General features: G+C 42.8%; 1 protein-coding gene across 1 annotated transcript in view; it reads left to right on the forward strand.

Annotated features, from left to right (window-relative positions):
- LOC126354968 (alpha-2 adrenergic receptor-like) overlaps positions 1 to 14712 on the forward strand; it is a 941700-nt gene extending 926988 nt beyond the window's left edge. Inside the window, exon 2 of the mRNA XM_050005051.1 lies at positions 14453 to 14712. Within this exon, the coding sequence (XP_049861008.1) occupies positions 14453 to 14473 (21 nt within the window). The 3' untranslated portion in view covers positions 14474 to 14712. The remainder of the gene's footprint in view (positions 1 to 14452) is intronic.
- Positions 14713 to 15985: the final 1273 nt, after the last annotated feature.

The following is a 15985-nucleotide window of genomic DNA, read 5'->3' on the forward strand; positions in this document are numbered from 1 at the left end:
ATTAGGATTATCGTTATCGCTAGAAAACGATCAACACTTCTTGTAGTCTGTGATCCATAAACGGTAGAGAAACACATTTTCTACCATTTCTGGATCGCTGTCATCCTCCACCAGATTTATTGCAGTTATTAGAGTCCACTTGTTTTATCACTCAGCTAACCTTTATGTGTGGATTTTCTCGGCTATCATTGAAACATGATCTGGCTGTCACCTAAAATTCGTGATCTATGATGATTCATCAGACGTGTTCTGAGAGTGGAGCGACCAGAATTTTGATAGCGATTCAATCCTAAGTTGCTGAGGGGAGAGAAGGAGAATTTTCATAAAACTGGTGAAGATTTTTGACTGTGTCATAGCGTAAAATAAAGTAGCTACGTTTCAGCCTCTGTGGCTTACATGAGGATATAAACGCCATAATAAAGACTGTGATCTTAATGAAGTTATTCTAATCTTGATATAGGCTAATTGCCACAACAGCCGAACCCTTGGTACATCATTTCATGGCACGACGTGGTCTGCAACTAAAAATCTCTTTTTTTCTCGTAAAATAATAGTTTCCTACAGATGCTCAAACTAACGGGTGTTGCACATTAAAATGCGTCGTTTACTTTTCCAACTGTATCACAAACACATTCTATTTATGACACAAAAATACTGGCTATTCTGAAAAAGAAAGTATTTTTTCATGTAAATGCCTTAGCGAGGTGCCGGCCGGAGTGACCGTGCGGTTCTAGGCGCTACAGTCTGGAGCAGAGCGACCGCTACGGTCGCAGGTTCGAATCCTGCCTCGGGAATGGATGTGTGTGATGTCGTTAGGTTAGTTAGGTTTAATTAGTTCTAACTTCTAGGCGACTGATGACCTCAGAAGTTAAGTCGCATAGTGCTCAGTGCCATTTGAACCTTAGGGTGGTGATCCACTGACAGCTACCAAACGTACTGTAAATGAAAATGAAGGAATGGTTGGTAAAACAGTAATGTTTGTTATGTGATTTCCACCTACGTAATGAGAAGTTTTAAAGGGGAATGGAAAGCTCTGAGGGCGCTGGCCTTTGGCGGAAAGCCTTTGTATCGTTGAGACGGAGCAAGAGTTAAGGCGAGAATTTGATGATAGTTTTAGGGTACCACACGACGCTTGTGAAAACCAAACAGTCTGATTATAGTCAATGGAACAAGCTTAGGCGCCATTTCTACCTTCTCTAAACAGCGGGTCCGACGCGTCTGCCCTGAACTTGGACTGCTGCCAATGACTCCCTGGAAAGTGCAAACACAGCGATTGCACAAGGAGGCGCTCTGGTCTCCAGCTGTTGTAGCATCTACAGTTGATAGATCACAGTATACGCACTAACCTCGACACTGAAATTCAGCAGAGAAAAGCACCTGATGATTTCTTTACTCACTGTTATGGACTGAGGCGCATTTAAACGCAGTGGAAATGTCCACTTACATAAAACTCATATTCAGAAACAAAATCATCATCGAGCAGTACTACATTCACCAAAATTAAATGTTGTTTCATTTAATTATTAATTTTTGAGTCATCGTTCGTCTGACTGGGTTATTGCTGCTTGTCACGAATTCCTGTCTTGTGCCAACCGCTTCGTCTCAGAATAACCCTCATACTTCACGCCCTCAGTTATTCTTTGGATATATTACAGTGTTTCTTCCATCTTCACACCTGACGCATCTTTTCAGTGTTTTCAAAATGTCCCTTTCTTCGACGCATCCGCGGAGAACCTTTTCATTCCTTATCTTGTAGGTCTACCTAGATTTCAACATACTTCTATAACAACACATCATAGAGCGAGGTAGTGCAGTGGTTAGCACACTGGGTTCTCATTCGGGAAGACTACGGTTCAAACCTACATCCGGCCATCCTCATTTAAGTTTCCTGTGATTTCTCTCAATCGCTTCAGGCAAATTCCGGGCCGGCTCCTCTGAAAGGTCTAGGCGCTTAGTCCGGAACCGCGCGACCGCTACGACCGCAGGTTCGAATCCTGCCTCGGGCCGTTCTAGGGGACTGATGACCACTGATGTTAAGTCCCATAGTGCTCAGTGCCATTTGAACCATCCTCTGAAAGGGCAAGGTCGACTTCCTTCCCAAATCCGATGGAATCGATGACCTCGCTGTTTGGTCTTCCTCCCCTCTGAATCATTCAACCGACAACGCATCAAAAATGCCTAGATTCTCTTCTTTTGCATTTTACCCGCAGTTCGTGGTACACTATCATATAATGTTGTGCTCGAAACGTACTTTCACAGACGTTTTGCCCCAAATCAAGTTTTTTTTATACTAATTAACATCTCTTAGCCACAAATGCCCTTTACGCCTCTACTGATCTGTTCTTATGTCGTCCTTGCTCTGTCCGTAATGTGCTAGTTTCCTTCCAAGATAGCACTTTTTCCACTTCGTGGTCTCCAATTTTTACTTTGAGTGTATCACTACTTTCTACTCATATGTTCCGTAATCATTCAAGAGGATCAACAGGGTCATCATGGTCTGTAATTCTTCTTCACGTTCAGTGAGGATAGCAACGTGTCATCAGCCAATCTCATCATTTATATCCTTCGATTCTGTACTTAAATCTCATTCATGAAACTTTCTTTTACTTCTGTCATATCTTCTTCAATGTATGTATTCACTGTGGGGACGAAACGCTGCAACTTCTTCTTAATTCCTTTTTAATTAGAACATTTCGTTTTCGGTCTTCTAATCTTGTTATTCTTTTCTTGCTCTCCAACATATTATTACCCATCTCTGTAACATTCATCTATATTTTTCTGAATTTCGGAAATCTTGCACCATTTTGTATTGTCGAACACTCTTTCTTATTCGATAAGTTCTATGAAGATGTGGTTGTTAACAAGTGCAAGGTCAGGACTGCTTCTCTGGGACGTTTATCTTTCCTAAAGCCGAACTGGTCATCATCTGATAGATCCTTAGTACTTTTTCTCACTCTTCTTTACGCTCATGTCAGCAACCTTGATATATATATATATCTATATATATATATAAGCTGATTGTGTGGTAGTTGTCACACTTACCTGCTCTTGCCGTCCTTGGGATTCATCGTCGGGAAGTTCTCTACTGACCGTGCTATCGAAGCACGACTCACCGCGCGTCGTCGAAAGTTTACTTTTGCGTTGTCTCTTCTCCTGCTTTTCACACATTACAGAAGTGCTTCTGCATACCTTGCAGGACAGGCACTATTGGATGAAACGATACAGAGGGTAAATGGCGTAGCTAAAACGTAAGGGTTGCCATTCAGAACCTGCAGCGGTGTGTGTGCTGATATCAAAAATTCGTGGTAGTTTAAAACTGTGTGCCGCACCGTAATTCGAACCCGCGGTCGTAGTCTTTCGTGTGAAACTGGGCTAGCAACTGAGCTATCGAAGCGCGGCTAATGACGTCCCCTCACAGCTATGCTTGCACCTGTAACTATTCTTCCGTCTTCTAAACGCCTAGATATTTCTTTCATAGCAGTCCTACGTTCTAACTGAAGTACTGTATTTAATTATGAACAGTCTGTCGTCACCGGAATGTCATTCTTTTCTCTCATTCAGTTTCGCCGCTGCACCTCTGTGCCTGCCACAGGTTAGGCTTGAATCTACACTTTGGAATTTTTCATTAATCTCAATATATATGTACCTTTTAGAAAGCTTTGACGTATTAGGTCAGTATGTCATTATCCGAATTCGTCTCTTTTTTATACTATATTTAATAAGAACATATCTGCCGTCGTCTTGAAAATGAGAAGACGTTATAGGGTACTTGATTTGAAGATCTCATCAAATATTGTTTCATAGTTCGGGACACAATTTCTCAAAATTTTTCTTCTGCAAGATTTATTGCCAAATTGAAGTAGGTGAGCGGTATACAAGATCAAGCGAAAACAGTCATAAGACACCCCATTTCACATGACAGTTTATGTTGATGGTTACTTTTCCCAGGTTGTACTTCTAAATCGAATATGCTTTCCTACACAAATAGTTATGTGATAATGTTTCTACAGGCAGTTGAGACACATTTTTGACCTTGTCAATGAATTTACATACCTATATCTGTTGGCATACTGCTCATAAAAATTAGAAGTGTGTCGCCGCATGTAGTTTAACAATTTTCTATCAAAGTTCAGTATCCTGTTCCATTGTAGGGTATGTGCTCTAACTGTCCTATTTTTCTCATTGGCACTGTGTAAATTACACACTGAAGCGCCAAAGAAACTGGTATAGGCATGCGTATCCAAATACAAAAGCATGTAAACAGGCAGAATACGGTAATGCTTATATAAGACAGGAAGTGTCTGGGGCAGTTGTTACATCGGTTACTGCCGCTACAAGTTAGTACTAACGTGGTGTTTTAGTCGGCGCACGAGCGATGGACACAGCATCTCCTAGATAGCGATGAAGTGAGGATTTCCCCGTACAACTATTTCACGAGTGTACCGCGAATATCAGGAATCCGGTGAAACATAAAATCTCCGACATTGCTGCGGCTGAAACAAGATTCTGTAAGAACTGAACAAACGACGACTGAACAACCCTTCCGCAAACTGCCGTAGATTTCAATGCTGGGCTATCAACAAGTGTCAGCATGCGAACCATTGAAAAAAAAAAAAAACATCAGGGATATGGGCTTTAGGAGCCGAAGGACTACTCTTGTACCCTTGAGGACTACAGAGCTTTATGCCTCGCCTGGGCCTGACAACACTGACACTGGACTGCTTATGACTGGGAACATGTTGTCTGGTAGGACGAATCTCGTTTCACATCGTATCGAATCGTATCGAGCACGTATGGAGATAATCTCATGAATCCGTGGACCCTGCATGTCAACAGCGGAGTGTCTCTGTAATGGTGTGCGGAGTGTGCAGCTGGATTGATTTGGGACCCCTGATACGTCTAGATAAGACTCTATTGTGCATTCCGATGGACTTGGGCAATTCCATCAAGAAAATGCGACACCCCACAGGTCCAGAATTACTACAGAGTGCCTACAGGAACTCTTTTCTGAGTTTAAACAATTCCGATGGCCAGGATACTCGCCAAACATGTAAATTATTGAGCATATATGGGATGCCTTGCAACGTGCTTACAGAAGAGATCTCCACCCCCTCGTACCCTTACGGATTTATGGACAGCCCTGCGTGATTCATGGTGTCAGTTCCCCCCAGCTCTACTTCAGACATTAGTAGAGTCCATGCTTCGTCGTGTTGCGGCACTTATGCATGCTCGTGGGGCCCTGCAGGGTATTAGGCATGTGTGCTTGTTGCTCTGGCTCTGCCATGTAGATTGGAGCTAGAAAACCGTTGCGTACTCTTCCTCAGGTAACTATTTTCTAGCCCGCATCTCGTGGTCGTGCGGTAGCTTTCTCGCTTCCCACGCCCGGGTTCCCGGGTTCGATTCCCGGCGGGGTCAGGGATTTTCTCTGCCTCGTGATGGCTGGGTGCTGTGTGATGTCCTTAGGTTAGTTAGGTTTAAGTAGTTCTAAGTTCTAGGGGACTGATGACCATAGATGTTAAGTCCCGTGGTGCTCAGAGCCATTTGAACTATTTTCTAAATTTACTTATCAGCTGAACAGGTCATTAATGACATATTTTCTATCCCAGATTGCTTCAACGTCAGCGCTGGGGGACCACCGCTCTCGTGGCGATATGATCGTATGGGACCAAGCTGCTCAAGTCATCAGTCCCTAGGCTTACACACTACTTAATCTAACTATAACTAACTAACGCTAAGGACAACACACATACCCATGCCTGAGGGAGGACTCCAACGTCCGAAGGACTGCAGAACAGTCGGAAACAGCACGGATGGACTGTCCGATGTAATTGCTTCCGCATTTGCAAGGAATGCTATAAATCCAGAGTTCCTGATGTCGAGACTGTCCTTAACAGGGCGGGCGCAGCATCTTGTTTATCTTCTTAGGAAGTCAGAAAACAGGCCTGATACCTCGTCTTCTCAGAAGTCTGCCTGTTTTCCTGGATGCAGCGCCTCAATAAGGAAGGAATGGAATCGGTGGCCCATGACGTCAGTGTTCAATATTTTCAGCTTTCCTTTTCTTGGAGAACGCTCACTTCATATGACGTGAAACACAGCTGTTCTTACGGAACACGTACTTCAGATGATTAATTTCGGAACCCAAGTGGTCCACGTCAGAAACAGTTTTTTCTCTGTGTAGCAGAGTATTTAAAACTGCTCTCTTCTGGACTCGATGATGAAAACTCTGAGCGCTAAGATATAAATCATTGTGCGAAAGCTTGCAGTACACCGAATAGCCTATACGTCAGTCCGACTTGCGTTGTACCGCAACATTTAAAATGGCAGCCTTTCTTCGTGGTCTATCGTTCGCGAAATATTCCGTTCTCAGCTTTGAAATTATGAAGCATTTGTGCAAAGAAAAATCCATAATGTACAAATGTGTAAGTACAGCATCCAAATTAGGAAACCTGGTATACAAAATACCATTTCTTTGTAATGCTCAGATGTTGGTCATGAACGCTCTTCCTAGTTATTTGACCAGGCATCTGGGCGCAGCTGCTTTGCGTATGTACAACACGATTTTGTAAACGTTTCCACGGTAACGCCTCTTAATAGCTCTAGAGACGGCTATTATTTCCGCTACAGACGGTAGCGCTTCGCAGTTGAAGGCTGTCAAACTCTGCTGTATATCAGCGATTTCCTTAAGTTGAAACAACTGTAGGAGTATATTATTAAAGAATAAATAAAATTCATAAAGAATAAATAAAATTCATGCGTGATGCATTTTTTTTTCACGCATCTCAGTGTTTATGACGTAACATTTCTTGAGCTATGTGTTGTACAGAGATATATTTGTGTGGGTATATTTAGCGCCATACATAGATGAAGTATGCGAGATACGTTGCGGTTAGTAGAAAAAAAATTATAAATTGAGACGTTATGCATGATGCGGCAGTTTTTTAAGGAGATATGCAAGTCCACATATACACACATACATATATTCATTCACATAATGTCTTTGAATCTATTATTCATTCTAAATGTTCGCTCCTTTTCATATGCGTTGTGATGTTAACCAAGAGTTTTAAACAACGTGATGGTGTACGGCTTCACTAATCGAAAAATCACATATAACTTCGGACCGCCACGGTCGTAGATTCAAATTCTGCCTCGGGCATGGATGTGTGTGATGTCGTTAGGTTTAAGTAGTTCTAAGTTCTAGGGGACTGATGACCTCAGATGTTAAGTCCCATAGTGCTCAGAGCCATTTGAACCATTCAAATTACAAATATATTAGCATTTCTGCGTTTCTTTACAGTCTCGAGCGACATTTCCCTGCCCCAACAAGATGGTACTATAGTGTTGTGCTATCATGCCCCATTAGAGATTAAAGCAACAAAACCTAGTCAAAATCTGCTGTTATCGCACACATGCGAACAAATCTGTATACAGTCCTTTTCCTGTAGGCTAAGGACACAGTGCGCGTCTGGGATGTGCTCTCAGAGACTACCGAGCTATCACGTTACACGTATTTATTCTTTCTACTCATGTTTCCATTTAAATATTTCTGAAGATCCTGCGGGATGGGGAGGGGGAAAGCAAGAGGAGAAATTCCTCCAGTTCCCCAGTACGTCATACGACCAGAGACTGACACGTAATGTTATGGGATCTCGTCCACAGAATTTGAAAATACACTCCTGGAAATGGAAAAACGAACACATTGACACCGGTGTGTCAGACCCACCATACTTGCTCCGAACACTGCGAGAAGGCTGTATAAGCAATGATCACACGCACGGCACAGCGGACACACCAGGAACCGCGGTGTTGGCCGTCGAATGGCGCTAGCTGCGCAGCATTTGTGCACCGCCGCCGTCAGTGTCAGCCAGTTTGCCGTGGCATACGGAGCTCCATCGCAGTCTTTAACACTGGTAGCATGCCGCGACAGCGTGGACGTGAACCGTATGTGCAGTTGACGGACTTTGAGCGAGGGCGTATAGTGGGCATGCGGGAGGCCGGGTGGACGTACCGCCGAATTGCTAAACACGTGGGGCGTGAGGTCTCCACAGTACATCGATGTTGTCGCCAGTGGTCGGCGGAAGGTGCACGTGCCCGTCGACCTGGGACCGGACCGCAGCGACGCACGGATGCACGCCAAGACCGTAGGATCCTACGCAGTGCCGTAGGGGACCGCACCGCCATTTCCCAGCAAATTAGGGACACTGTTGCTCCTGGGGTATCGGCGAGGACCATTCGCTACCGTCTCCATGAAGCTGGGCTACGGTCCCGCACACCGTTAGGCCGTCTTCCGCTCACGCCCCAACATCGTGCAGCCCGCCTCCAGTGGTGTCGCGACAGGCGTGAATGGAGGGACGAATGGAGACGTGTCGTCTTCAGCGATGAGAGTCGCTTCTGCCTTGGTGCTAATGATGGTCGTATGCGTGTTTGGCGCCGTGCAGGTGAGCGCCACAATCAGGACTGCATACGACCGAGGCACACATGGCCAACACCCGGCATCATGGTGTGGGGAGCGATCTCCTACACTGGCCGTACACCTCTGGTGATCGTCGAGGGGACACTGAATAGTGCACGGTACATCCAAACCGTCATCGAACCCATCGTTCTACCATTCCTAGACCGGCAAGGGAACTTGCTGTTCCAACAGGACAATGCACGTCCGCCTGTATCCCGTGCCACCCTACGTGCTCTAGCAGGTGTAAGTCAACTACCCTGGCCAGCAAGATCTTCGGATCTGTCCCCCATTGAGCATGTTTGGGACTGGATGAAGCGTCGTCTCACGCGGTCTGCACGTCCAGCACGAACGCTGGTCCAGCTTTGACGCCAGGTGGAAATGGCATGGCAAGCCGTTCCACAGGACTACATCCAGCATCTCTACGATCGTCTCCATGGGAGAATAGCAGCCTGCATTGCTGCGAAAGGTGGACATACACTGTACAAGTACCGACATTGTGCATGCTCTGTTGACTGTGTCTATGTGCCTGTGGTTCTGTCAGTGTGATCATGTGATGTATCTGACCCCAGGAATGTGTCAATAAAGTTTTCCCTTCCTGGGACAATGAATTCACGGTGTTCTTATTTCAGGAATGTGTCAATAAAGTTTTCCCTTCCTGGAACAATGAATTCACGGTGTTCTTATTTCAATTTCCAGGAGTGTATATGAGTAATACTGTGGGCCCAAGTGGCCTAGAGATAAAGCGCGGTAAAGGAAAGCGAAAGGTCGGGAGATCGATTCCCGGTCGGTTCAAGGCTTCTTTCAGCGTGCCTTTAGTATAGCGTTCACCTCTCACTGATGTCAGAAGTGATGATAATGATGACGCTTGGTTTGTGGTTCGCTCAACTATGCCGACGTCAGCGTTCGTACAAAGTCCCAGTTTTCATGCAGTCCAATCTAGCCACTGTCACGAACGGGTATAATGATGAAATGATGAGGACGACAAAAACACCCAGTCCCCTGGTAGAGAAAATCCACAATTCGGCTGGGAATGGAGCCCGCGATCCAGAGCCAGCAACGCTCCGCACTAGACCACGAGCTGCGGGCATATGGGGACTTGCCAGGAACGAAAGGTGGTTGACATTCAACATTAATCCGTGCGCCCTCTATCTCCTAAGTATAATTGGGGAGACAGGTTACTCCCAAGTAGGATGCAGTTGAATAGCTTGCATCAGTCCATTGAAAAATTATCAACATCATTTCTCCGTTTCCCTGGTTCTCAACAACGCGGGAGGTCCTGGTAGATCGAGATTTTCCATCCATAGAAAACAATTGGAAGCTTACACGTCAGTGGCTGGTTTCAAAAATTTCTGAATCTTCTCAGTACAGTACCGGTCTGCAGCGATTATCCATGCTTTAAAAGTTTGCACCGTTGTTCCCACAAAGTATCATTATAGCCAGAAAACCATGTTTCCACGATCAGCGGAATGGGGATCCCTTCGTAATTCTTTCTATATAACTTTAAGTCCAGAATAAACAATCGTATATCTGATATGGGGTACTTTTGAGAATTAGTCCTCCCTGTGTGAATGTACATTTTGCAATGTGTTGGCCGTGCGGTTCTGGGCTCTACAGTCTGGAACCGAGCGACCGCTACAGTCGCAGGTTCGAATCCTGACTCGGGCATGGATGTGTGTGATGTCCTTAGCTTAGTTAGGTTTAATTAGTTCTGAGTTGTAGGTGACTGATGACCTCAGAAGTTAAGTCACAAGGTGCTCAGAGCCATTTGAACCATTTTTAGCAATGTGTTGCCTGACGGTGCATACTTTCTTGCTTTATCAGTAGTGTCAGACACATTGATATATTTGGTTCATATTGTACTTTTAATAGTAGAGAGCCGGTTGTTTAAGATATGGCCGTTCATAAATTCTCGCTTCTTTTCTTGCAAATACCATGCTACCAGCGAAACAGCAGTGGAGCAGAGACTTCCCCAACAGAAACTAAATAGGAGCTTCCAGAATGAGATTTTCACTCTGCAGCGGAGTGTGCGGTGATATGAAACTTCTTGGCAGATTAAAACTGTGTGCCCGACCGAGACTCGAACTCGGGACCTTTGCCTTTCGCGAGCAAGTGCTCTACCAACTGAGCTACCGAAGCACGACTCACGCCCAGTACTCACAGCTTTACTTCTGGCAGCATCCGTTTCCTACCTTCCATACTTTACAGAAGCTCTCCTGCGAACCTTGCAGAACTAGCACTCCTGAAAGAAAGGCAGAAGTAAAGATGTGAGTACCGGGCGTGAGTCGTGCTTCGGTAGCTCAGTTGGTAGACCACTTGCCCGCGAATGGCGAAGGTCTAAATAGGATCTGTCTACTAGTTTGACATTTGCCATACAACCAAGCGAAACCTTCGGCAAGCTTGATCAGAACCGGTGATTCTATCATTTTTAAATAGTATAGGTAAAATTCTCTCTCTCTCTCTCTGTCTGTCTCTCTCTCTCTCTCTCTCTCTCTCTCTCTCTCTCTCTCTCTCTCTCTCTCTCTCTCTCTCTCTCTCTCTGTGTGTGTGTGTGTGTGTGTGTGTGTGTGTGTGTGTGTGTGTGTAAGTCAGTGCTTCCATTTTAAAGATTTTCTCTAACCAAAATTTCTTATCTCAGCCCGTTGCCAATTTATACAGCGCACGATTTTGTAGAAATCGGAACCGTTACCGTCATTTTCCTGTTTACACAGTGTTTACAACTAACACCATAACAGTTGACTACTGCATGGTACTACCTTCGGAACCAAATTCATTAACGTGTAGCGTTGGTCTACTTGGAGGTTGTTGTTGTTGTTGTTGTTGTGGTCGTCAGTCCTGAGACTGGTTTGATGCAGCTCTCCATGGTACTCTCTCCTGTGCAAGCTTCTTCATCTGCCAGAACCTATTACAACCTACGTTCTTCTGAATCTGCTTAGTGTGTTCATCTTTTGGTCTCCCTCTACGATTTTCACACTCCACGCTGCCCTCCAATACTAAACTTGTGATCCCTTGATGCCTCAGAACATGTCCCACCAACCGATCCCTTCTTCTTCTCAAGTTGTCACAAAATCCTCTTCTCCCCAATTCTATTTAATACCTGCTTATCAGTTATGTGATCTACCCATATAATCTTCAGCATTCTTCTGTAGCATCACGAAAGCTTCTCTTCTTCTCCAAACTGTTAGTCGTCCATGTTTCACTTCCATACATATCTACACTGCATACAAATACTTTCAGAAACGACTTCCTGACACTGACATCTATATTCGATGTTAACAAATTTCTCTTCTTCAGAAACGCTTTCCCTGCCATTGCCAGTCTACATTTTGTATCCTCCCTACTTCGACCATCATCAGTTATTTTGCTCCCCAAATAGCAAAACTCCTCTACTACTGTAAGTGTCTCATTTCTTAATCTAATTCTCTCAGCATCACCCGACTTAGTTCGACTACATTCCATTATCCTCGTTTTGCTTTTGTTGATGTTCATCTTCATCTTTTATACTCCCCTTTTGTCACCATTATTTTCATTGACAGCACGGAGAGGAGGCAAGAAGGCATAAAGATATCGAACACCAGACACTATCCAAAGGCCATGAAGTCACAATTTCGAAAATGTCATTGGTGTGTAATGGAATGAATGCATGTATTGGTGTTGATTCTGCTCCGACCGCCGGATACGGCCGCTAAGCTTGTTGGTCTCCTCGATGCCATTCAAGCGGAAAATGTTCCTCCAGTCATAAGTCTGGAGCACAACAATGAGTAGAAGTGAAGATAGGTTGGAACTGAAATGGAAAAAGATCCTCCAGTTATGCGTCTAGAGCATAACACTCAGTTGAAGTGAAACGAAGAAACAGGCAGAGGCGGAAAATGGAAGCATTGTGAATGTGGTGCGACGAAAAAATAGTAAAAGTTAAGAGAACCGATTATGGAGGAAATTTAGAGAAGCTCAAAAGAATAGTTGAGCGAAGAGTTTTATTGAAGACCTTTATCAGAAGAAAGGACATTTGAGAGATATATCGGCTACAATATTATAGTAAATTAAGGAATTTCTACAGGGAATGGTACAGAAGATAACCCAAGTTGAATCTAAAAATGCAGTAAATTTGAACAAAACTAAAATGTCAAAAAGTGAGTCATTAACATTTATTCCCATATCATTAATAAAAATGTAAGGCTCAGGGGTGATTTCACTGGGCATGGAAACAACTGATAGGTAGGAGGCGGGGAATGGATCATGTAGCCACTCAACAAAATCAGTTTCTCTGAAGCTGCGTGCGTGAAGGTGACGTCTGTACTACGGAGCAAATATCTCTTTGTTTTATGGCAATAAGTGGACAACCGGCAGCTTTAATCCGTATTCGGAAGCTTTAACGCTACCGCCGGAGCAGCTTCTCTGGAGATCGATCGCCTGGCCATTAGCCCCGTAAGGTATCGCGCTCAGTTGGCAGTTGATGGTCGGAGTGCTGACACATTATCTGCGTATCCAGTAATGCTGGCAACAGCTGTGGTATGCATGAGGATCATGTCAACCTGTATCGCATCAAAAACAGTCTGAAGATGACGAACTGCAGCGCTGAAACTGATAGTGACAAAATAAAATAAAATCGTAAGGACAGCTGTAGATGTTTTTATTTACTTTTCACGATAGTAAACGGCCGTCGTCTGAGAGACCTCTTGCTAAATGGATGGACATACGAAAACTGCATTACATGTATGAAATGTAGTAAAATATGTTGTAAATCTAACTTAAAACATTTCTTCTGGACAACTCCTTTTGTCACATAGAAGAATTTTTATTAGAAAACTGGTATCACGTAAAAAAACTAGACTCATATGTAGTTGTATTAGTATGGCTGAAAAATAGCATGTTAAATGATTTAAATTAGGAACAGTGCCCCAATCACGAACTCGTAAATGGCCAGCATGTAGCCATCCATTGAACCTAATCACGTACAAATATCTTGCAAACAGACTCGTTCCGCATTATTTGCTCAAAAATCTTCAAATGGCCTATGGAACCTATAGAGACCTAATTAACTAAAGCTTTATTCAGATGACAGAACATACCTCTTGAGGGAATTCATCCAGCAATAATAGCATACGAAGTTTTTATTAGTATTCTAATCGGATTGATAAATTATAACAGAGTGTAAGACTTAATGAAAGGTAGATTTTTCACACCAATTTATTTTGCATGGGGATTGAACAGTTTTCCAGAAACGAATCTGTAAGAGACAGAGCCAAATCAATACCTTTCGAGTGGATTAATTAAGATGATTCTCACTTGCTGGGAAATAGATGGCAGTGTCACAAAAAATTTTAATTCAGTAAAAAATAATTGCAACAGTGATGAAATAGCAACACTTACTGAAGTAAATTTTCGAAGAATCGTCCTTAAAATTATTGCACAAAGAATAACAGGTCAGCAGTAAATATAAAAGCTAGATATTTCTTGACAGAATAAAACTCTGCGGCGAATGGAGACTCAAACATGTACTGCTTCTTTCGCAGATAAGCTTTTCCACGGTTTTTAATACAAAATTTGTTGAAATGTTCATTTCATGACACTCAGTTATAAAAAAAATTATATTTGAGAATGATTTATGGAATAATGAGTTGCCATGTAGTCAAATATCGGTAGCCAATAGCGAGTGTATACGTTATTTTACGTTTCCAATACGGTTGAGGTTGACTGTGGGTTTATCAGATACCGTTTAGCAAATGTTGCCAACGTTGACAAATTAAGAGCCATAAATGTTTGACAAAGGAAAATGTAACTAAAGATGAAAAAAAAAAGAGTAAACCTACTGCACTGTACGCAGTTTAACGAATCTGGCATTCGTCACAGCAATCCATAACGCTTCAAGCTATCGCACTCTTTGTTGCATCACTAGGAGAAAATACTTTGCTTTTTTGTGTAGTTTTTAAATAGTTTTAGAGACGATACTTTTATTTGTATCACTAGTTCAAAATTATGACAGTTCTTTTCTTCTTATTTCAGGTAAAAGCTTCACTTTCTTGAGCTCGTGTTGTAGCCGAATGAGGTGAGCCTGCATGCCGGTAAAGTGTTTGTGAGCGGTATGTGGTATTCACTTTGAGTCATACATTTAGAGACACAAGACTCATTGCTATAATAAGTTACATTCTGAAAAACTTGAGTATAAGTACAGATGTGCTTCACACAGGTGAGTCAAGTAATTTGCAATACTTATTACAAACTTCTCGGAGCGTCACTTTGAGAATTTCTATAATTTTTTCAGACCCACCACAAATCTCCCACGAATGTAACACTAGTGATTGTTGGGAGTCAGCTCCATATATACGATAAAATTATGATATTCCTCTCATATCTTTTTTTTTCAACGGCTCATAATATTTAGAAGTTATTACCAGTATCTCCTACATAAATTTATTTCGTTTTGTGGATACTTCCAACATATCTCCCAATAGATGATTTTAATGTAATGTAAGAATTCAGTGGTGTGACGTAATTATGAGTTGAACATTGGCATTAAGTTCTGTTCTAGTACTGAGTTGTGGAACATTTACCTATAAGAAGTAAGTTAGAATCCTTTGTTCAAACTTAATCCAAGAATTCTTTGTTTAGTTAAAGCATTAGTTGCATAATAAATTGGTTGCTTGATCATAATATGTTTAAAAATCTCGAAAAGACTTTAATAGAATTCAGTTCATGGCTACAGCGATTCCTTTTCGAAATATTGTTTCACTTCTACGTACGAGTATGTTTCACCGTTCTCAAGGGTACATGCAGTGTGCCAACAAACGTACGGCACAAAAGTTGAAGGAGTTACCGGTTTTGTCGTCTCATTCGTTTCAAATTATAGCAACATTAAACATATGCGAAACATATCAGTGCCTAAATAATGTAGTTCATCTCTTTAATCATCTGCCTTTAACATACACCTTGAATTTACTGTGAAAGTGATGACATCGTTTCGGAAACGTGCTAATAGGGTCTGCTGCCCCACTGTGTAGAAATGTTCACCTTACAGTATCATTTCGCCATCCATATGGCAGTTGACTGCGCAGAAGTAAAATTAGTCTGAACTCGTGCAGGCAGAATGGTAGGATGATAGTGTAGGGGAATCCTGTATTGGCGAGGGTTACACGGTGTGGGGTCAACACTCGGTACAGGGGGTGCAGTTCAACATCTCAAGCCCACTCACAACGAAAACTTTCTAAGTTGTAGCTAGTTAGACTGGCGACGACCTTATTAACTGGTTATATGAGCACGACTAATTATTCGTAACATCACTAACAACCGATTGGAGTATCGAATAGGAAAATTAAACAATTTAAATAGCCACTGCTAAAGGGCGAAGCGCATAGCTTAGTAGGTGATAACAAAGTGTAGGAGTGGGCAAGAATGACGTACCTGTTACAGCCCACAGTGATTACGAAATCGCTGCTTTCACAATAAGTACTTTACAGTTTCTGGCAGTGATTAAAAGTAGTAACTAAAAATAGTATTTAATATTCAACGCCATGTGTTAAAAGTTGGCTGAAGTATGTA

This window comes from Schistocerca gregaria, chromosome 3 (genome assembly GCF_023897955.1).
Source record: "Schistocerca gregaria isolate iqSchGreg1 chromosome 3, iqSchGreg1.2, whole genome shotgun sequence".
NCBI classification, from domain to species: domain Eukaryota; kingdom Metazoa; phylum Arthropoda; class Insecta; order Orthoptera; family Acrididae; genus Schistocerca; species Schistocerca gregaria.